At 39.2% G+C, this 24861-nt stretch overlaps 1 protein-coding gene across 1 annotated transcript; it reads right to left on the bottom strand.

Annotated features, from left to right (window-relative positions):
* Positions 1-1093: 1093 nt before the first annotated feature.
* On the bottom strand, positions 1094-23967 carry LOC147872046 (protein takeout-like). Its single transcript, XM_087359302.1, has 6 exons — positions 23807-23967; positions 20593-20685; positions 15249-15384; positions 4021-4154; positions 2589-2741; positions 1094-2517 (listed from the first exon to the last, which is right to left on the bottom strand). The coding sequence occupies exons 1-6, from the start codon at positions 23871-23873 to the stop codon at positions 2360-2362; spliced, it is 741 nt and encodes a 246-aa protein (XP_087215428.1). The 5' UTR covers positions 23874-23967; the 3' UTR covers positions 1094-2359.
* Positions 23968-24861: the final 894 nt, after the last annotated feature.

The raw sequence follows: 24861 nt of genomic DNA, 5'->3' as shown, positions 1-24861 counted from the left end.
GGACGTAAAAAACAGAAATAGTAGAAACAAATTAGTTAAAAACGAAAAAGCCAAATAAAACAAAGACTCACAAAAGGTGGGGAAAAAATACATATGAATATCAGCTCGAAACTCGATGCACAACTTGGACTTCTTCAGAGATAACCGGAATCCAAATACGAGATAAATCCAAACTAGGTTGGCTGATAGGATTGGCAAGTAGTGCCATGTGTGCCGCCTCCTTGTATTTTCTGTAGACGGTATTGGGTTCTGTTAATAACACCCTGGCTCCATCCCAACAGACATGATAATCTTCGTACGCATGTTGGGCCAATCTGGATTTCTCCAGCAGGCCCTGTCTGAAATTATATTTGTGTTCCTTTATGCGTACCTCCAGAGGTCTGCTGGTTTGGCCGATATACCATCTACCGCAATCACACGGGATTCCATACATGTGTATTTATTCCCACCTTTTGTGAGTTTTTTGTTTTATTGGCTTTATTGTATTTAATGAATCTTGATTTCTACTGTCTATTCTTTTACGTCCCACGGATGGATGGTGTGGTGATGTCTTTTTATTCCGAGACTTTCACTTTTTTACTTTGTCCGGAGATAGGGATTACCTCTATTTAGTGGGCCCAACTGTGTAGGAACCTGAAGACGGAGATAGAGTCCCATCTCCGAAACGTCGTCTTACGTTTTATATTTACTAGACGATGGATAATATCCAAGGAAATTATTATTCAATTGTCTTTCACTAGTTCTTATACCGAGTGCACGCAAAGGCAACCTCTAACTGAAACTCATGTTAAACGTTTCACCCCCTCACCCAGGTAAAACAGACTGTATGGAATTCACTGCATTGTTACGAAGGAAATAAGTTAAGTTCCAAGCCTAAGTGGAATCTCAGGTTCTCACGGTTAAGAGTACTAAGATGGCTGTCTTATGGTTTGTTGCGTCGTGCAGTCGCCTGATGACGGAGACAGCAAAGACCTCTTAAACGATGGCAAACTTTTACGACACTACAACTCAAAAGACAGCTATTTAAGATCCAAGCCTCTTCAAGTCATGTCGTATTAGCAAGGTTCCTGTTCTCTTAAGTGAACGAATTAAATTATCTTTATTCTGGATATTTATTTTCCATAATCAGTTGCACAATTGGACGGGAACTCAACTCAGAGGAACGTGACACTCCGAGTAGCTTGTCGGTTGAGATACCGAATTTCCCTCTAATTCGTTGCAACTGCGGTAGAATTTCCTAAGTATACACTGCGCCGTATGACTACACGTGTTTTGTTCACTTGCGGTGGAGATGAATAGGAAATGAAGGTGCTGTCTCCAGTTACCTTGGTGTACACCCTGTCTTAGAATTATTCTTTTTTAATCGTTGTTTCAGATATTCATCTTTAATTTAACTTGTTCAGAGTGCTGTATAATTTTTCATGTTGGTAAAATACAAAACATAATATGAAGCCTTAGAGTAACTAGTTCATCAATGTGGATAGAAATTAATTGGAGAGAAATAATTGCGCCGGTTATAATACGCCAACTTCCATATCATGTCGGTTCTGAATTCTTGGTGGTTTGCTGAAAACTGTTGCCGCTTAACTCTACTAACTTGTGACATATACTCAGTGGTACTTCGCAGAAGACAAACGGGGAAGATAAAGTTGTTTTCTTAAACTGAACGTTCGAAGCTTGACAAGAGCCCTTGATGCGTCTAGCAAGCCACAGGCTAATAGTCATGACCGATCGGTTCTTATTTGATGTTAATTATTTGGTAATGGAAGCCGTGAAAGTGTTCTGTGATATAATTTAATGTTACAAAACTCTGGTGATATTTAGTTGTGGAAAATGTAAAACCCGAAACAAAAATATTCCTTACGACACTTGATCTTTTAACGTCAATTATGGGTCAGCAATTACTGAATTTCTTTGTAGAGATGTAACACGTGCTTCTTGAAGATTCAGTAATGCAAGCATAGTCGCGCAGTAAAAATTTGTAAATCGAAAAATGCTCTTCGTGTTGCCTGAAGGAATGTTAGTGAGGCGGATCCTTTGCGTTTGAATCCACGTGCGAGTGATGATTATTTTTTTAAATTTCGATTTTTTACAAAGTTGTTATTAATCTTATGTTTATTTGTTATATTTTGTTTTATTTTACATTTTTACTGCGTTTATGTTAGTGGCACGCCCAGTAGGATAACCCTACGTCCTAACTATAAAGTCCCTATCGATAGTATATAATGGCTAAAGTGCAGCTGCTGTAAATCGAGTTAAATATCTTTGTGTTATCTTAATTTACGTCGAAGGGTACTTCGCCCGTTTCGTCTTGCTGCCGTACACTATATCACTTCTTTTTAACCAGACGTGGATGTCTTCATTCTGTGTCGTCGAATATATCCTTGTAGGGCACCGTTTTTGCGGCTGCACTGAGTATGGTGTGCACGATGAGACCTAGGGCGTCGTAGGTAGGCTGCCCAACTTCTTTCAGCACGGCTTGCCAGTTTTCGTTGATAAACGCGTTCATGCTGTCTCCTGAAACAGACATGTTATCAGCCTGCGCGTCTGTGCGGCCAGGTTTGGAACTGCGGTGGTTATGAGCTTACCTAGTAATTTGTTTCCGTTAAACAGATTTCCCAATTTAGCTTTCAAATTGTTGGGTTGGAACTGTATATAATAGTCAGTAGGAACAAGGTACACTTCGCCGTCATCCATCTTCGTAAGGTTATAACCAGTTGTATACTTGACGTAGAGGTCATCTGGAAGACAACAGACTGGGTTATTTACTATAGAAGTGACTTCAGCAAACACCGTATCGCCAAACGTTCATATTTATAACTTTATCAGCCTTTATTCATGAGGCCTCGATGCCACTGTGATCGAGAGCTTTGTGTTTAAAAACAAATAATTTGTTACGAAATCTAAAATTATCCAGTACCATCACAAAATTGTTTTGCTATGAGCACGTTTAATGCAGTTTCACCTTTGGAATTCAATTCTATAAGATAAATTGTAATATGCTCCAACCGGAATCTATGACCGCCACACATTCTGTTGTCATATTTTCACCACCTCCCACCGCGAGCTTCAGGATTGTAGCACAGCATAGTCTGGTCGAAGTTTACGATGCGTTACAATCCAGAAGACAGCCAATTAGGTAAAAGTATCTGTGTGGGACTGGACCGCTAAAGGATCAAGTGTCTGTTCGAAAGATGATGCGTGAGTGAATGTGGAGGAATGATTTTGACAGGCGGAAACGGAAGTACTCGAATAAAAATCTGTCAAATTACCACTTCTTCCACCACAATTCCCGTATGGATTGCCCTGGGAGAAAACCCTATTGTCTGATATTAGAAACAGGCGATTATCGCCTGAGCTATGGACCTGTCTTTCCTTTATCGAGATATTCTCATCAGGGTATTTTCTTGAACACCCTCAATCTTTGTTGATTAACGAGGGGCAAGAGATCAATTTTCATATCCACACAAAACAAGAAACAAAATTATATATATGTGTTTCAATTAAGTAAAGCTTTTGATATTAAATTAATATTTAATTTTGGCTTGTTTATGATGCTGCCTGATCCTCTTTATGGGTGCAATTGTTTTCCGTAATAAATTTGCACCGCCACGGTGGTCTAGCGGTCAGAACACTAGCCTTGTAAGCCTTGGGTCCCGGATTCAATTCCCGGTGGTGCTCAAATTTATAACTTGTGTTGGGCAAGGCCGTGGTATAGGCATCACGGAGTTTTCCTCCGGGGGCTTCCCCGGTTTCTCCGTGGCATCCCAACAATTACTCCATTCACACACAGAAGAAGGCAATGGCAAACCACTTCTGATCATCTCTGCCAAGAATGTATATATGTATGAGCAGGTCCCTGACAACCTGAAGAGTTTGGAAGGATCCTGTTCATAATATATGGACCTGTCGTCAGACAGAACACTACAAATAAAATAAAAAAATAAATTTGCTTGCAACGTATACGTCTTCCAGAAAATGTATTCCAGCTCACATATAAACAGTGTCGTAGTGACTTACAAAGCGTGGCGTCGAGGGGTCCCTTGCCAGTTATCGGGAGAGCCAGTAGCCTGCCATCCAGTTCATAATTGCCAGTGAAATGTGCCTCTGGGACTAGGACTTCTGCCGTGATATTTTGTTTGTCGAAGTCGAAACTGTGGACAGAAACATCAGTTAAATTTCAGATCGACGTTAAACAAGAAGTCACAGGGTTTAATTCCTGAACTTGTACGATAAAATGCAAATGGAAAAATTTTCTTGTATTTAAGCATTACATCTTGATGACGTGTTGGGCAATAAAGATAAAGCTCAATGTGTCCTTAATGTAGACACTAAATGGAAATGGGGTATCAGCTTCATGCTCCAACGTCTTACTCGGAGAAAGAGTTTTGGTACCCATTAGGTGGGAAACTGATTGGGTCTCGGAGGCGGTCTGGACTCCAGCAAAGATACGAGCCATGGTTGTCTAGCCCAGAGGTCGGAAAACTACGGCCGTGGCCAAATCCGACCCGCCGCCTCTTTTTGTACGGCCCGCAAGGTAAGAACGTATTTTACATATTTAAATTCTTTGAAATTTCAAACTGCTTTGTGCATTTCCCATGCTGTCAAAAATTAAAAGAAGTGAAATCTCCATTCCCGCACAAATGTGCAGCGGATATATTTTCTGAACTCAAACTACAGTTCCAGCAGCGTGTTTCGTATCTTGATGCAAGTGCAGAAGACATTTCCATATTTCAAAATCCATTTAACTGTACAATTGAGAAGCTTCCATCTAACCTTCAATTAGAAGTGATTACTCTGCAGTGTGATGACATGCTAAAAAGCAAATTTCAAGAGAAGAATCTAATAGAATTCTATAAGTGTCTTCCAAGCGATGAATACGGTCAATCAAGATCATATGCTCGGGTATTTATATCTGTATTTGGCAGCACCTACCTGTGTGAAAATACATTTTCAAAGATGAAATATGTAAAATCTCAATACAGGTCAGCATTTACAGTCAATTTTGATGATAGGGAGTACTGGATTTAAACCTCAGTTTGGTGAAATGTTATCTCATAACAGGCAATTCCATTCTTCTCAATAGTAGAGCTGTATTTCAAACAATTGTTGTCTACTTAACTTTATTACGTTAAATTTTGTTCAATAAATTTGTTAAAGCTTGATTTTTTCTTGTTACATAAGTAGCCTTACCTATATAAATATCCTGGAGTTTGCCTCTTGGCCCGCAGAGCCTAAAATATTTACTATTTGGCCCTTTAGAAAAAATGTTTGCCGACCCCTGGTCTAGCCTATAGTCAGCCACTTTCTCTGACTGAAAATCTCGCACACCGTAGTAGGTGCAATCATTAATATGACTTTTAATTTAATTTATTTCATTGAGAATGGAAGAGAATTAATTGCCTTTCAAGTAACGCAGTCTCCAGGTGGAGGTTACATAGAATGGTAACTGCTTAGATTTGTGTTAAGAAGTATCGGCCGCAGTGTAGATGGACAGTATTTACCGTTTCCACGATTCGGTTTCTTTCGGATCAGATTACCCTTGGAATAGGTGTCCAAAGATCTTTAAAGTTTTCAATAAATATGGAAATTCTTTCCTTCAAGATACTTGCTGAAGCTTTTGTTGAAATATCTTATTATCTTACTATAAAAAATTGTGATTAGTCGTCGTCGTAGCCAAGAAATGACATCATCAACAATGTCAACAGATATTTGTTTACTCGGCATTGTTGTGGAACACAACAATGCCGAGTAAACAAATAACGCTTCACTACCAAGCCAGTCGCATTATCACTGCTTTACAAGCAGCACGTCGCATTATCAAAAATTGACTGACAGTTGGCCTAAATCATCAGAAAAGTGAAAACAAAAATTATCAACTATTTTAAGTACCAAATCCAACAACTGCAACAAGGCAAAGTGATACTAATAATACTACTCATATATACTCGATATATTACGATTACGAAAACTATTATGATCGATTTTAAGACGAAGATTTGCAAGGGTGGGGTTGGACGTAGAAAGTTGACTGACCAAGAACAGTTGGCCTCTGAACAGCGACGTAAAAAATTAAACATCAGGCCTATCTAACAAATAAAGAAAAGCGAAGGGAGACTTACATTGATAAACGCAGAATACTTATTCAACAAGAACAGAAGAGCAAAAAACAAATAAACGAAGATTTGCAAGGGTAGGGTTGGACGCATATACGAGGTGCGATCTGAAAGTTTCAAGACTGTGTCAATAGAGGGCGAACAGGATGTACTACGAGCTTCTGCCGCTAGGGGGTGCGGCCTACATTCATAGTGAATCAGTGTGCCAGCCGGCATCATCGAATTAGCATTTGTTTCTTAGTTACGGGCGTTTTGGTAGTGCATTACACCGACCTTCCTGCGATTTCGGAATGGCGGATTTTCATGAACAAATCCAATTTTGCCAAAACGGCTACGGAAACCTATGAAATGCTAAAGCAAGCATATGGGGAGTCCGCAATGGGTCGTGCACAAACGTTTGTGTAGCATTCACGTTTTAAAAATGGCCGAACTTCTGTCGATGATGACGAGCGTTCTGGACGACCATCTTCGAGCACAACGCCCGAAAATGTTACGAAGATTCGGCAGGCCATTCACGAAGATCGACGTCGTACCATCAACGACTTGTGCGACATTGTTGGGATAGGCTATGGGACCTGTCAGCTGATTCTAAAGGAAGAACTCCACATGCGACGCATCCTGACAACGCGCCAGGGCACACCGCCCTCAAAGTTCGGCAGTTTTTAGCCTCAAACATCATGGCCGTCATTCCGCATCCTCCTTATTCGCCGGATTTAGCTCCGTGTGACTTGTTCCTCTTCCCAAAGATGAAAATTCAGCTAAAGGGAAGGAGATTTGAGACGATAGAAGAGATTCAGGCAGAATCGCAGATGGTGCTTGACAGGCTGACAAAGAAAGATTTCCAGGGATGCTTCCAGGCTTGGCAGCGGTGCTGGGATCGTTGTGTTCACTCCCAGGGGAACTACTTCGAGGGTGATGGATGAATTTAATACCTGAGATAAGTGTACGGGTTTTTATAGGCGCAGTCTATAAACTTTCCGATCGCACCTCGTAGTTGACTAACCAAGAACAGTTGGCCTCTGAACAGCGACGTTAAGAACTATTCAACAAAAACAGAAGAGCAAAAAAGAAGACTTGCAAGGGTGGGGTTGGACGTAGATAGTTGACTAAACAAGAACATGTTGCCTGTGAACAGCGACGTGAAGAACCAAAACATCAAACCTACTTAACAAATACAGAAATGCGAAGGGAGACTTACATTGATAAAAGCAGAAAAACTTATTTAACAAGAACAGAAGAGCAAAAAACAAACAAACGAAGATTTGCAAGGGTGTGGTTGGACGTAGATAGTTGACTGACCAAGAACAGTTTTCCACTGAACAGCGACGTAAAGAACTAAAACATCAGAACAATTTAACAAATGAAGAAAAGCGAAGTAGGACTTACATTGGTAAACGTAGAAAAACTTATTCAACAAAAACAGAAGGGAAAGAAAAGAGACGAAAATTTGCAAGGGTGGAAAGTTGACTGACGAAAACAGTTGGCCTCTGAACAGCGACGTAAAGAAGTAAAATATCAGATGAGAGAAAGCGCTCCGAAAGGAGGGCGTAGCTCTAGTTTGTAAAATAATTTGAATGAAGAACTAGCTCAAATTATCAATATGCCTTTTTTGAAAATTAGGAGAAATGGTTTTGTTACGTATATTAATTTGTGGATTTAAAAAGTAACAATAAATGAGTAGGATCTGAAGAATTGTTTCGAAGACAGCTGTTTTTAGGTTTGTAGCGCTGTGTAGTCTGATAGATGTCTACCAAAGTTTTAGTGGTCCTTGCTCCCTCTATCATCAGGACGATTGAAGGAGTAAGTTTATGTTATTGACTTACTTGAGAACTGAAATGAAAACTTTGTTTTTAAAGAAAAGCTGAAACGGTGCCATTTTGAACGAAATATGTTCCGGTCTTTCACACACGGGTGTAATGGTTAATATCTAAAGCGAAAATGTCCTATATCACCAAAGCCTCTTGACAGCAAGGTAAAGCAATGCAGATGATATGGCGATTAGTCTGTAACTGAATATTATTGGAGAAAAGGTACGGTTTGTCTGGATCAGAGACAATCGGAATGACACGTGGCCAACCAACTCGTCAGACCAATACGCCTATTGGGTGTTGAGGTCGGGTTTGGAGAGAAACAACGAGTCTATTGTTAAACTTCATGCGGAACAACTCGTTCGTTCACGGACGACACACCTGCCTACTATGCAAGAAAGTTCAAGTAAAAAATCCTGTTACAGTCCTACATGACAACATGAACAGTTTTATCTTGTAACATAAAAGTTATAAATACTTTTTTAATATTGTTGTGTGAGACTGTTGCAGTTTTATTGTTTGTGCTATTGCAAATATTCGCAACAGGCTGCATGAACTGAACACCACTAACGACAATCCTGTGTTTCTTTTCAGAGGTTTTCGTCTTTTTTCTTCAGTTATGTGACTTGAAATAGGCCACAATTGTGAATCCATTTATTTATATTGTTTAATCTTATTAAAATCACCAAAAATATAACAACTGTAGTTGAATCATTGCCGTTTAATAGTTTAAATAATTAATTGATCTATAATTACTGAAGAGCGAGGTAGAGATGGCCATAAAGGATATGAGAAGAAGAAAAGCTACGGGAGATGATGAAATCCCATCGGAATTATTGAAAGAACTTGGAGAGAAAGGAGTGAAGGTTCTTACTAGACTCGTTAAAGTAAAGTAAAGTTTGTCCCGCTATACGCCATGTAGGTGTTTGGGGTGAGTGGACGTATAGCTCCTCTCTTCCTATTAGACTCGTTAACAAGATATGTGTCTCCGGTGAGTGGCCCAAGGACTTTCTGGAAGTAACAATGATAGCATTACAGAAGAAAAAGAATTCCAAGAAGTGCAGCGATTACAGGACCATCAGCCTAATCTCACATGCGGCGAAAATATTGACTAGAATACTATTATTTATTATTGACTGCAAATGGGTTTATACCTGGTGGCAGTGACCTACAATAAGATACAAAACAATAAGACACAACAAAACAATGAGATACATCAACACAATGAGACAGAACAAAACAATAAAAAAAGGACACAACAAAAACAATAAGACAACAGAACAAAACAATAAAAGAAAAACGTAAGAGACAACCAAAACAATAAGACACAACAAAACAACACATCCCACTCAAAATAAAACAACTCATATGATTACAAAACCATCTAACCTAAAGTACTTAACTTAAAAATTAATACCACCTAGACATAAGACAATAACAGTAATGAATTACATACGTCATGAACTGATGCACTCACACAGCAATACAATGAGACACAACAATACAAAATACCACACACAAAATAAAACAACTGACACACAATACAAAAACACACATCCACTAATTAATCACAATACTTAGAATAGAATATAAAGTCCGTTCTCCGTACATGAAAATTTTATCCCAAAGTACTACAGCCCTTCATCACTTGGAGACTAAGACACTTCACTTCCCTTATCACCATTTATTCCCAACTTAATAACCCTTAGCTTGTAATTACTTTTCTGACCCTTTTTCTAAAGGTGCCTAATTTACAGGGGAAAGACTCTAGCACGCCTGGAGGTAATTGGTTCCAGCTTCTTATGGTCCTATTTACAAAGGAATATTTGCCAACATCCGTTCTTTGTTTCCTAGTCCTAATTTTCCGAGTATGATCGTCCCTGCCCAGGTAGCATGGCTTTAGTAATCTATCCTCTATCGTTTTCAAGCCCGCCCCCCCCGTATATGCTTTGAAACGGGCGCACATTCGGGCTATCAATCTACGCTGTACCAATGTTTCCCAACCAGATTCATTCGTGAAATTTGCAAATTTAGCCGCTCTCTTCTGCACCCGATTTAGGGCTCTTACCTGCCCTTCCCTGTAAGGGTCCCAACACACAGCTCCATATTCAAGTATCGGTCTCACTAGCGACGTATAAGCTAAACGTTTTTATTGTTATTTCCCTTTTTTAGTATACGCATTACGAAATGGAGAGCCTTCCATGCTTTAATTAGTGTATAATTTACATGATCTGCCCAGCTGAGATCGCTGCGAATAAGTATTCCTAAGTACTTAAAGCTATTTGCCTCTGGAATTAATTGATCCCCAAAAAAGTACCTCAGCCTATCCTTCACCCTAGCTCTATTGAAGCTGACTGCTTTACTTTTACCTGGATTTATCTTCATTTCATTTTCTACCGCCCATTCCCATAATCTATTCAAATCTGTCTGTAACTTATCAATGTCACTACTATCCATTATTTTCCTGTATATTATACAATCATCAGCGAAAAGCCGTATATTTGAATCAATGTTTTTCCAAATATCATTAACATAAGCTAGGAATAGTAAGGGACCTAATACGCTCCCTTGCGGCACTCCTGATGTTACCCTGACTTCATGAGATAGTTGCCCGTCCACTCTAACTCTTTGAGAACGTCCTAAGGGAAATTCCTTTACCCATACCACTACCATCAAATCCACACCGGTTGCAGCAATTTTTGTAATCAGCCTATCGTGTGGGACTAAATCGAATGCCTTCGAGAAATCTATTATAACCGCATCAGTCTTGAATCCCTCGTCCAATGAATCAGCAACATCTTGACAAACCGTAACTACTTGACTTTCGCATGAGTACCCAGGTCTAAACCCATGTTGACCCTCATATAACCACTCACTCATTTCCCAGACTTGCCTTAGATAACCTGCCATAACGTGCTTCATTTGCTTGCAAACCACCGAGGTTAAACTGACCGGTCTATAGTTCCCAACTACCGATCGATCTCCCCCTTTATAAATAGGGACCACTATAGCCTTCTTCCAGTCCACTGGGATAGAATTGTTGTTCATCGTTACCTCCAGCAGTCTCGTAAGGTATGGAATTATTGCTTCCCCACCTAACTTTAAAATTTCCCCGGGGATGCCATCTGGTCCGACGGATTTATTTCTCCCGATTGCTGCTATCCGTTTCCTTATGATATTGATACTAATGGTAAACGTTTTATCTGAATCTGTTGATTGGATTAGCTGGTTATTTAGCGGATTATTATTGACTAAAAGCCTAGAAAAGAAGGTAGAAGAAGTGATGGGAGACGACCAATTTGGATTCAGGAGAGGAAGAGGAACCAGAGATGCCATCGGAGTTATGAAAAAAATTTCAAAGAGAGTTCTCGATGTCAAGGAAGAAGTATGTGCCTGCTTCATCGACTGGAAGAAGGCTTTCGATCGAGTGAAATGGAAGAAATTAATGAGGATCCTACAGAGAATTGGAATTGATTGGAGAGATAGAAGACTAATCGAAAACCTATACATGCAGCAAAAAGTCAAAGTGAGACTGGACTCAGGAGACACCAACAGTGTTGAGATAGGTAGAGGTGTAAGACAGGGATGCTGCTTATCACCAATTCTTTTTAACCTGTACGGGGAATGGCTTGCCAAGGAAGCTCTGGAGGGAACAGGAGACTTCAAAATTGGATAATGAGTGATAAAGACTGTAAAATATGCAGAAGGAGAAGGAGGAATTACAGAACATGATGGACAAGTTAGTGGAAACAGATAGAGAGTATGGAATGCAATTCTTTTTATCCTGTACGGGGAATAGCTTGCCAAGGAAGCTCTGGAGGGAACAGGAAACTTCAAAATTGGAGGATGAGTCATAACGACTGTAAAGTATGCAGAAGACTTAGTAGTATTGGCGAAGGTGAAGGAGGAATTACAGAACATGATGGACAAGTTAGTGGAAACAGGTAGAGAGTATGGAATGCAATTCTTTTTAAGCTGTACGGGGAATGGCTTGCCAAGGAAGCTCTGGAGGGAACAGGAGACTTCAAAATTGGAAGACGAGTGATAACTACTGTAAAGTATGCAGACGACTTAGTAGTATTAGCGAATGAGAAGGAGGAATTACAGAACATGATGTACAAGTTAGTGGAAACAGGTAGAGAGTATGGAATGGAAATCAACACTGAAAAATCAAAGGTAATGAGGATAGCACCAAGAGCAGTACCATTGAACGTTGTAGTTGGAAACCAACAGCTGGAGAATGTGGTGCACTTCAAGTACTTGGGAAGCATAATCACGACGGATGCTCTATGCACCAAGGAGGTAAAAGCAAGGATAGCCATGGCCAAGGCAGCTTTCGTCAAGAAGAGGATACTTCTCACTAGCAAATTGGGCTTGGAGATGAAGAAGAAACTAGTGAAGTGTTACGTATGGAGTGTCGCGCTGTATGGAGCAGAGACTTGGACACTCAGGAAGAAGGAACAGAAGTACCTGGAGAGTTTTGAAATGTGGTGTTGGAGAAGAATAGAGAAGATCAGGTGGACGGATCGAGTGACCAACGAAGAAGTATTGAGGAGAGTCAACGAGCAAAGATTACACGAAGGAAAGCTAACTGGCTGGGACATATTATGAGAAGGAATGGATTACTGAGTGATATCATCGAAGGCCAGGTTGAAGGAAAGAGAGGACTGGGAAGAAGACTGATACAGCTAACTTATGTTCTCAAACAAGGTAAGAAGATGAAGTTTCAGGTGTTAAAAAGAGAAGCTGCAAATAGGAAAAACTGGCGAACTCTTTTTGGGCAGAAGAATGGACCTGTCGTCAGACAGAAGACTAAATAATAATAATAATAATAATAATTCTGAGTAAATCCTTAATGTTAATGATGTTTAATTCCCGCGTATAAGGATATAGGTCGGTGTATATTTGACTCATTATTCCTCTTGAAATTACACTGGCCGTGACTGGTCTTCATATTGAAAACTGCTTGTATGTGATTCAGTGACCAATGATAAGGGTCAGATTTACGTACCATACCTTTTATTTTTACCTGATAGTGGTGTCCACTTAGTTGCTACGTCTAGTATTGTTACGTGTGGTTGCCAACGTTCCGGTGGAAAGTGTCATCTCCATAATTAGGGTAAAAGTCTCGTACCCAAAAATTGACAGCAGGAAGTTTCTCCGAAAAGTCTACGTGGTGTAAAAACTCAGAAAACTACTATCCTAATATTCATCTATGTGGAAACCTCGGTTCTCCCAATCATGATGAATTTTGATTTTGAAGAAAGGAATTTAGTGTAACATTCTGACCACGTGGTTTCGACATTAGCTGGGAAATCGGATCATACACGCCTCAAAACAATTAAGGGGTCAGGATTTCAAATAGTCGTAAATTTTCTTGGGCTTTGTCAAATTTATTCAAATGTTGGTAATTTAGAGAATAGACCTTTATTTAAACAAAAACAGGCCTCTTTGTAACAGGAAACACAACTAAAGTATTGTTACACTGAACAGTTTTGAACTAATCACAAAAACAGAATGGAAGTTTTATTTGCATCAAGTTTTTGTGACACAATTTCTAGCTTTTTTTGCGCTTAGTAGGAGGTTGGACCCCCTTCAACTTGAAGGACAGCTGTACAGCGTTGAGGCACCCTCCGGATGTCGATTTGGGGAATTTGCGCCCATTTCTCCAAAAGGGCATCTTCCAGATCCCGCAGTGTGGTAGGTGCGTTCTGACTGTCTCTGACGCGTCTTCCCAGTACGTCCCACACATACCCAATAGCGTTCATGTCTGGGCTGCGAGCTAGCCGTGGTAAAATGGCGATGTTTTGGTCTTGGAAGTACTCCCTGACGATTTTTGCAACGTGAGGGCTGGCATTGTCAGGCATGAGGAGAAAATTTTCTCCAAATTCCAGTGCACGAGAATGCATATGAGGTTCCAGCACCTCGTGAATGTAACGCCGCGCAGTTGTGATGACGATGAGGTTGATTTTGTCGTCAATCGAAATACCGGCCCACACCATTATGGAGCTACCACCAAAACTGACTTTTCCTGAACTGTGACTGGTAGAAAACGATCTCCTGGCCGTCGCCAAACTCGGACACGTCCATTGTTGCCCTGCAGCATAAATCTACACTCGTCGGCGAAAAGGACATTGCGGCAATAATACAGTTGCTAATGTTGATGTTCTTGGGCGAACTCTTCGCGCTCGTTTACGCTCCCTCGTCAATCGGGGCACTCTAGCAGGACGCCTAGACCTCAGATCCACCTCTCGAAGACGGTTTCTCACTGTTTGGTCAGATACTTCTTGACCTGTAGCTCGGGAAAGGTCATTTTGCGAGGCCCGTGCAGTATCTCTGAGGTGCCTCAAGGCTTGTAGACGCAGAAAACAATTATCCCTAGCAGTTGTTGCCCTGTCCTCGACGTCGAATGGCCCTTCCAGTGTCTTGGTATCGGTGGCTTAGTCGCCATATCACGGATTGAACCACACCGGCTGACCGGCAACATACCGTTGTGTCCGGCCCTCTTGCAGAAGCGTGACTGCCTGTGTTGCTTCTATTGCTGTCAAATGTCTCCTTACACCTTGCCTAACTTGCACATTGCGCTGCATAACAACAGCATTCCTGTATCGTCAATAACAACCACAAGCACTGCTCTCCTTCATTTATGTTTTCACTATCTTTGCTCTCGTAGGCTTCTCTCCCTGAAATAACCAATTCTAACTGATCCCACCTTTCACAATTGCACTCGTATCGGCCTTGTTTACAACCCTGCAGAGTGCGCTGATTTCAGATCCAGTCCAAGAAACTTTACAACCCTTTGAAAACTTGACCCCTTAATTGTTTTGAGGACTGTATATCATTACCTTATTCATAGAGGGGGTCACAGTGGCCGCGCGGTCTGAGGCTTGGTCACTGGGATCGTGGGTTCGAATCCCACTCAAGCCATGAATGTTTGTCCGCGTCTTTCTGTGTTGTGTTGTCCTGTGTACAGGTATAGGCCTTGCGACGGGCCGATCCCTCGTCCAAGGAGTCCTACCGACTGTCTATAGATTAAAGCCAACAATAGTTGGGACTCGCAGTGCTCAGGCACGTGAAGAACAGGTCGTTCCAGTATCCCAGCATCCAGTTATTCATAGAGGATAATGAAAGAACAACTGAATGCCGTGTAGTGTAATCACTTTAGAGGTTTGGGTCGTGGCGGGAGGGATGTCGAACTCTCTAGCTGCTACCGCCAAGACCGTTTTGAGTGTCCACATTATTGCTCAGTTTCAGAGAAAATACGGTTATATTGCCGACAGTAAGTCACACGTGGCCAGTACTACCGTTGTAATAGAAATTTTACCTTATGTTTTGCAGAACTGCGTCCTTTATCCCTTGCATTTTCATATCTATTGCCGTCATGTTCAGATGCCTTTCGACTGTCCGAACCTCCTTCACAGTCAGTGGATCCAAGAGTGGTATGTTATGCCTCCTTATTCCTGAAATGTACAACTTTCTTGAAGCAGAAAATCTTCCTAGGTTTTTAGTTCTTCATGGCAGCGAATTTTAAGTTTGCTGTCTTCTGGGTTGTTGCACCGTGTAGTCTGGTAGAAGTTTACTGACTCATCTCCTGATGATAGAGGCAGCAACGACCTCTGAAACGTCGGAAAACTTCTACCAGACTACACGGTGCAACAACCCAGAAGACAGTCATATTCACAGAATCTTTATTTCTTAAAACTCCCTTTAAGTTGACAGTTTTTATGTGAGAAATTAGGTCTCACAATCAGTACAGAAAGCAACTAAGTAATTTATTTCCAGACACGGTTTCCTCTGCTTTGAAAATTAACTTCAAAGAACTTAACAGATTAATTATAAATTAATAAGATGGTAAAGTTGCGTCATATTGTGATATAATAAGTATATATTAAATCTTGTCCGTCTAATCACAATAATTCTTATTAAATATTAAAATATTACAATAATTAACATTTAAAATATTAAATGATGTTCTTTATCGAAATATTCGATTTACATTAGACCATCATTTTTCATGTTTCACGACATGTTTCAGTTCCTAAAAGAACCATCCTCAGGTGTATATAATTATATAAAGCTTCAAAACGATAAATAATTCAAATACAATTTCCATACATTATGCTAGCGTATATTTTATCAGATTTTTACCAGATATCAGACGATGTTCTTTTTCAGATTTTTATTCCATTTTTTAATAACACACTCGATGTTGTTCTGTATATATACATCATGCTCAATGTGACTTTAGTGTGGGTGAACGTTTTGTTGTTTTGTATCAGTCTGTAATGTAAATAACATAAAGGTTAAATGAATATTAGTAAAATAGAAAACAAAGTAATATATATTGAAGATAATTTTTGAAACATACCAGAAATGTTGTAGAGGAGTTACATCTGTCTGGAAGTATTGCCGTGTTTTGACTGAACTGTGTTCGTTGTGGATTGCGGTTGTCTTGTAGGGATGGCAAGTGAAAGGAGGTTGTTGGAGGTGGAGTTAAGTATTTGAAGGGAATTGAAGATGGGATTATTGAGATAAATGTTATTGTCATTCAAGCAAACATTTTGTTTGAATGCTTGTTGTATATGATATTTTTCTATTGTGCCTCTGTGTTTCTTATTGTATACTATTTTTAAGATGCCCATTGTATCTGTTATCGTGCTATATGCATATGCTGAATTATCCTTAATGATAATAATAAAAATAAAAATGAAGATACACAAAAAAGATGGGCCACTTTTACATATATAGGAAAAGAAACGAAATTCATAACAAAACTATTGAAAGAAAGCAAATTAAAAATATTCTTCAAAACAAATAAGACAATAAAAAACTTCCTTAAACAAAAACCACCAATAGACATAAATAACAAATACAATTTACCAGGAATATACAGACTAAAATGTAAAGAATGCCCATTAACTTATATTGGTCAAACTGGACGTACATTCACAAATAGGTGTAAAGAACACATTGCAGCAATAAAACATAATAAGGATAATTATTTAATTAGAAATATCAAATGAACATATTCGTAAGTCTTTATTAATATTGAGTTCTTTAAGTTCATTGATTAAATTTATAGAATTTGTTATATTGAAAGTGTTTGGTAGGTTGCAGTAATCCTTTAAGAGATTGGCTATTTTTGATGAGATTTTGTAAGCTGGTGCTGATGTCCAGTTTATTAATGGTCTGATAGAATAGGGATTTTTATGCATTTTGAGAAGTGCTGTAATTGTAGGTGAAGTTGCGCTGTGGTTGTAGTATTGGGTTTTTGGTGGATTGAAAATGTTTTTACATTTCTGGGTTACTTTTTGGATTTCTTTTTGATAATTTGGTGTAGGATTATGTGTTAAAGTTGTAAATGAATTTTGGTTGATAAATTGCGAAATGTATTGTTGATATTGTTCTATAGAAAGAATAATGATAGTTTTTCCTTTATCTGCTTGTGTGATTGTCAATTCGTTTTGCTGTAATTTTTGTTTTATACTCTTTATTGTTTTCCATTCGTTTACGTGTATCTTAATATATTGTGTATTGATTTTATTTCGTTTTATTAAGTGTTCAATGTTGTTTGCAATTAAGTGGCGTATGTGGTCTTGTTTATGTATAAGTATTAAGTTCACAGCAGTTTCGGCTTCTAATGCTAGATTTTCGATCCATGTTTTTTGTTTGTGATGTAGGTTGTATTTTAATCCTTTACTCAGTAACGTGTATTCATGTTGTGTGAATTGGGTGTTTGTAAGATTTTTAATTCGTCAGGAAAAAGGATACGGTAATACTTCCGGTTGAGAGTTATTATTATTATTCTGTATTTTAGCTTTTAGTTTTTGTATTTTGTTGTTTTGTTGATATCTGGTAAAAATCTGATAAAATATACGCTAGCATAATGTATGGAAATTGTATTTGAATTATTTATCGTTTTGAAGCTTTATATAATTATATACACCTGAGGATGGTTCTTTTAGGAACTGAAACATGTCGTGAAACATGAAAAATGATGGTCTAATGTAAATCGAATATTTCGATAAAGAACATCACTTAATATTTTAAATGTTAATTATTGTAATATTTTAATATTTAATAAGAATTATTGTGATTAGACGGACAAGATTTAATATATATAAATTAATATTTGAGCCGAATGTTGCCTAAGTAATAATTAAAAATCCAGTAAGTACTGCAAAGAAAACACAACTCCTTACAGTTACAAATTTCAATTGTTTAGCTTTGTTAGAGGAATTAATCCCTGTTTACACTAAATCATAATTAACACGAATAAAAAGTGCATAATTATTGTCTGTTAAAGTGAGCCTGGATAGCTCAGTCAGTATAGCGACTGGCTGCGGGCTGGACGACTAGGGTTCGATGCCCGATGGGGCAAATAATTCTTCCTCTACCCTCTGCATCCAGACCGGCTCTGGGGCGCACCCAGCCTCCTGTCCATTAGGTACCGCGTTGCTTTTCCAGGGGTGAAGCGCGGCCGGAGCGTGATGATGACCACTCACCCCCATCTAGTACCGAGGCTAAGAATGAGTAGGAGCTATACGACCTCTTCCCCCCAAGCGACCTACATGGCGTGTAACTGGACTTCTTTACTTTACTTTTTATTGGTTGTTTAAGCAGGTGGGACACATACTTTCCACTGTATTTTAAAAGATTAAACTACAGTCACGACACTGAAATATTTTTCGTGATCTTTTGAGGAAATAGTTCAGAGAAGATGCCAGAGTTACGTGTATTATACTAACCGTTTGAAGCCGAAGATCGTCTGAATAATATTAAATAATCCAGTCTCTACCGCAAATAAAGCAATTCACCACCACAGAGATCAATTAGTTGATGTTTAAATGGAAATAATTGTTGCTTATTTTGGGCCACAAAATACCCATGAATAATAAATAACAAACTTACTGATTGTTTAAGCTGGTGGCACTGTAGCATCCGCCGAACAAAGGTTACCACAATATGTATGTAGCCGGATGCGGCCAACTACCTAAGAAACTGGTGACACTGCGTCAGCGCGGTCCGGGGTTCACCCTGAATGAACTTAAGTCCCAGAGAAGTTGTCAGCTTTACTAGCCGCTCTCAACTTCTGTACCAATGTGTTCTTTGACTCTAAGGGATGTTGCAGGCAACTTAGGAGGAGAAGCTTCAGCTTAAAGATTTGTATATAAGGAGGCCACATTAGTGCCTCGGGGGAACTTTTGATGTGAAAACGTCTTTAAAATCGATGTCGGGTGTGGGGAGGCAATCGCGCCCAAATGAGCGACAGTTTCTGTCGAAGTAATTTCAAACTTCAATAACTCGGATAAAAATAGACATAGCGCCACCATATTAGTCTCGTTTTAAAGAGGAAGGATTAAAGTTTGTGCCTGTATGCTCCGACATTCGTGGCGGTCGGACGTCGCGAACTGCGCACGCGCAAATTGAACCCACGATTTTCGACTTTTCGTATTTGACACGTATCCATAAACAGGATCATATCTCAGAGACTAATTATCCGATCCGAATGAACCAAGTGTTGTTTTGAAGAGGAGTGTATATGTTACAACTCATCCTGACCTCCAAGTGTGTATCTCAAAAACTCAAAAAGATACGAGGCTGTGAATTTGAAAAAGTTTGAAAATTTCCCGATTTTCTTAAAATGTCGCGATATATGAGGGCAAAGTAAAACCAGAATTACAAACCTCGGGCACGAATGCGTAAAGCACAAAATTCCAAAGAGAATGACACCGAAAACGCCGTGTCCGGACCCAAAACCAAAGCGCAGTACTGCCGCGAATATAGGCAACGTAAGCGCGCTCGGACAACTCAGGCGGCGATTTCAACATTAGTGACGAAAATTTAGAACTCTTAAGTGCATACCTTCAGAAATTCTTTAAACTTGAACTAGTGAATGATTTGGACAAACCAACCACGCAAGGGAAACTTGTATAGATTTGACATTTGCAAGAGGTATTCAAATAATTTCAAAGCCATATGTATCCTACTTCTCATACCACTACCCTGTATTCAATAAATGTAAGTTGCAAATGAATTAAACGATTCAAAACAAAAATTGTGTTTAATTTCAGTATACTATACACGATTGACGTTTTCACGAAAATAACTGCGGCAGTGTCCGACACTGCCTATCAATTTTTTTTTCATTCTACATTTACGTGGCACTACGAACGTCGTCCAGCCCCACCTGGCTTGCTGCCTTCAGAATTTCATAGCAATCAACTTGTAACCTTCATATTCAGCAATAGAGGACTCTTCATTCAACAACGAAACTGCGTTTTACTGCCAATCCCTCCATCACTGAAAGACTCTACGCATCTCTAACCTATTCGGCAAACCGCTCGGCCAACCGTGTTGCGGACCCAAAGGCAAGCACGAGCCGCGAAAGTTTAGATAAAGAATAAAAATTTTAAGGACTTATGTTTGAGGTATTCGTAGCGCTTGTTAAATACGACTTCTCGTTGTCAGTAAACTCTAAACCTAAAAAAATCAACTTGTCTGCTTGTGAATTCAGAAATTTATATTTCTGTATTATAACTATGATTGGACCAGAGGGTCTTCAGAAACTGAAAATTGTTTATAACTGTCTGAAATTGGAGAAGCTTTTGAAGTAAAAGTCAGACGGAGACAAACCATCTTTCCTGGAGTTATTACAGCGTACTCACCGCCAACGAGATGTGGAATTGCAGCTCTGGCACTCTTCAAGGCGCACGCATTGAATTCTGGGTCCTTCAGGGAACATTTCTTAATGTATTCAGCTGAAACCAATGAGAGAAATATCTCAACTGATATAGTGATTCAGGAGTTTTGTTTGCATTTGTTTCCTGCTGAATTTCAGGTGATAGTTCCTGAGCTAGTCAAGACATTCTCCGCCTGTTATGGAACCCCTAGGTTAATTTACAGTGCTCCTAATAGATAACAATATCTTGAACATACAATGAGCTAAATTAATATAACCCATTACCTTCAACCATTATTTACGTAAGGATATATTTTAATATTATCCTTACATTAATGCAAGTCTCCCAAGAGTCGCATTACCTCAGGTTTTCAGATTTAAGTTATGTGTACATTGTCTGTAACCCATGCGTACTATATGCCCTTCCCATTTTTTCCACTTTAATTTGATCATCCCAATAAAATCGTGAAGAGAATAAATTACGAAGTCTTTCATGCGTATTTTTCAACTTTATTCTGTCACTTCCGCTCTATTTGATCAAAACATTCTACCCAGCAGCTTGTTCACATACACCCTCAATCTGTGTTCTTCAGTTGGGGCGAGAGTTAAAGATTTACATCTATATAAAACAGCAGGTGCAGGTTTAAGACGCCTAGCCGTACACACATCCCCTCTGTAGTACTTAGTCCTGGCAACTTTCTAACAAGTATGTAACAACCTACGTCACTATCTGAAGACGCAACTCGGTAGAAGTAGTCGAAGGAGTCTAATCAAATGTTCATTTTATTTGTTCATAATTTTCCCAAGGTACTTCTCACTGTTGATGATTCCTTTAATGTGTTTCTGCTCTGTGAGTATTACTATGTTGAAATATGTTTGGTTTTAAACAGTGCCCTTGGTTTCCCCTGAGTTTGCGGAACAAGGATCACGTTTATGCAGGTTGAAATTCGTTTAAGCGGATATTTGTTTCCACGGATACTTGTACACATGTAAAACTCCTGGCAAAGTCGCCCTAGCCGGACAGGCCCTGGTAGAAGAGGCAGGCGAAGTGTGTCCCACAAAGATAGAGCAGAGGGAGCTCTTTAGTCATATTGAAGCCAACCTATCTAAGGGATTAACCCTTCAGCGTGGAGTGCCGAACATCGCTCGTCATGACGTAATCATCCCATGGTGTGGAGTGCCGAGCACTGCTCGCATAAGGCTGCGGTCACACTGCAAGCGTATTCGCGCGAATTAATTGTCGGGCGTTATCGAGCGAGTTCGGGCGAACTTATAGTGGTAGTACTGCAAGCGACATCGCGCGAACGTTTGTGGCGCGAGCCTTCAGTATGAAAATGGAGCTAGAGAAAGAGAAGCGTTTGCTTAAGTTTTTAGTAGCTGGAAGGAACGCACGACCATGTTGGATGAATGATATTTACCAAAACAGACGTGAATGTGAATTCCACACAAGTTTTGATAAATTGCTTTCATGACTATTACAGGATGTCGTTGAATACATACCAGTATATATTAAATGCTACTGAGGAAACAATAAAAAAGCAGAGTAATTTCCGAAACTGTATTTTACCATCAGAACGCTGCTGAATTCTTTGATAGATGAAAATTTCCTAATTGTGTGGGCTACATGTATAGGAAACATATCCGTTTGAAATGTCCAGAAAAATCGGGGACGCAGTTTTATAATTACAAATAATTTTTTCCATTGTTTTGCAAGCTGTTTGTTACGCAAACTATAAATTTGTGTGTGTTGATATAGGCTGGCACGGAAAACAGAGTGATGGAGGAACCTTCGATGCATCAAGTTTTTACATACCCCTCGAAAATGGATCATTGAAATTGCCACAAAATGCAAATCTTCCTCATGTTTTATTAGGTGATGACGCGTATCCTTTAAATACTTATCTGATGAAACCATATTCAAAAAGAGATTTATCAAGGGAAGAACACGTGTATAATTACAGACTCTCCAGAGCACGGAGATCAGTAGAATGTGCCTTCGGTATAATTGCAGCCAATTACTCTGAACCAGATAAAGCTGATTTAATCGTGAAGTGCATATGCTTGTTACATAATATTATTATTGAGAAGGAAAGTATTTATGATCCATCTATTACATCGTCAACACCACAAAATGCGAGCATAATAAATATAATCAATCACTATCAAATAATAGGTCAGCACAACAGGCTTGTGACATCAGATATGCATTTAAAAAGTATTTTAACATTAGTGAAGGTATCATTATCCAACAGTTCAGCGTTCCCTAATTATCTGTGCCACACACTATCCACTACTTCAACAAACATAAATGTAGAATTTGTACTGGTGTAGCAAGGAAGAGTTTGTAATAAACTTAAATTGCAATATTTAGTCACTAATTTTTTGCCATAACTTCCTTGAAACCTCTCTGTTGTGATAAGTTTTAATTTTTTGGTCCCACAAAGCCTTCTCACTGAACACAAGATGAATTAATTTTTCAGTATCCATCTATTCGCGCGAATGGAAACAAACATGTTTGAACGACGAGCGATGTCGAGCGATACGCGCGATAACTTCGCTTGCAGTGTGACCGCATATGATATATAACATGACTCTGACAGATCGATTTTACCAGTGTTTTTCGACTTTGAAATATAGATCGATTTTTGAACTCAACTGCATTCAGCCTCTGCTTTGTGGCTCTCTCTAGGGAAGACGAATGGAGTAATATAGTTAAGGTTACGAAGGCTGTGTAGGAATTAATATACCTGGAGGAAATAGACATAGAAAATAAGATTCGAAAATTATAAAAATGTATGGCACTATGAGGCGAACACTTAAAGGGAAATCTCGGAAAGGTACGCAAATGAAGTTTTATCAAGTGATTGCTGTTCCTACTATATGAAATTGAATGTTGGACAATGAGGAAAAGAGGCATAAAAATTGCAAAGAGCGGAAATGCGATTCTTAAGATCTGTGAAAGGCTGTGGAAGATTGGACAAAATCAGGTATGAAGATACAAGAAAGGAATTAGGTTTATTTTCAATTAATGACAATAAAAGGACAAACAAGATTGGATAGAACACGAAGGAAGAATGGAGGAAGTACGAATACCGAAATAGGCCCTTTCAAATAAAGGACATCTCATTTTCCGTAATTAAATGGTAGAAATGTTTAAACAGTTATTGTCAATGAATATTATTTCAAGTTGGTGAACTTACGTAATTTGTGAGCCGCCTTGCTTGACGCCGCTAAGCATATTGCGAGAAACACAATGTACTTATTCATGGTTCGTAATCTGTTCTGCCTGCCTGAGTCAACTGCAGCTTCGGTAGAGGAGCTCCTTAAATAGACTTCACACAACCTTCCTAATGGATCAAGCGAGAGAGAAAGATTGGCACTTATAAATAAATTATAAATTAAAATCAAAGAACCTCCACACTGATTTATGAAGTTACAAGATCACGTTTTTGTTTTATTTTTGCATATTTCCCGTAGGCAAAACAAACCGGTTTTAAAATACAGGGTGATTCAAAAAGGACTTTACAACTTTGAAAGTGTATAGAAATTTATTCAGAAGGCTTACAGAATCGGTTAGGTGTCATTTTGTAGCAAAACAAATCAAGTGTTACCTCAAATAGTCATTTTGGTTCAATGTGATTGCCATTGGTGATACTGCAGACATCCCACCTGAAATCAATTTCTTGCCAAACACGATCCAGCACATCCGGTGTCACTTCTGCAACTGCGGCGGTGATTCGAGCTTTGAGCTCAGTGAGACTGGCAGGCAAGGGTGGAACATACACACGATCTTTAATGAAACCCCATAAGAGAAAGTCGAGAGGTGTCAAATCTGGAGAACGAGGTGGCCATGCTATCGACCCTGTTCGACCAATCCACCGACCTGGGAAACGGTTATTGAGGAAATCCCGGACTTCTGTGAGGTAGTGAGGTGGTGCGCCGTCTTGCTGGAAGTGAATGCGTCCTTTTTGATCATCTTCGTCTAACTGTGGTATGAGAAAATTTTTGAGCCATTTTTAAATGCACTGCCGCTTGCGCTCGTGGTGACGGAATTCGGTACTACAGCACAACGTGAGTCAAACTTGATTTGTTCTGCTACTAAATGACACCTAACCGATTCTGTAAGCCTTCTGAATAAGTTTCTATGCACTTTCAAAGTTGTAAAGTCCTTTTTGAATCACCTGGTACAATGACTTTGTTAATGCGTAGATAATAATTAATGACACGTAGAACATCAACGTTTATATTATATAAA

This window comes from Zootermopsis nevadensis, unplaced genomic scaffold, assembly GCF_977971745.1.
Source record: "Zootermopsis nevadensis isolate Lab colony 2312 unplaced genomic scaffold, Znev_1.0 Znev_ptg000031l, whole genome shotgun sequence".
NCBI lineage: Eukaryota > Metazoa > Arthropoda > Insecta > Blattodea > Termopsidae > Zootermopsis > Zootermopsis nevadensis.
Note: the sequence above shows the minus strand (reverse complement) of the source record. Positions and strands in the feature narration are given on the sequence as shown.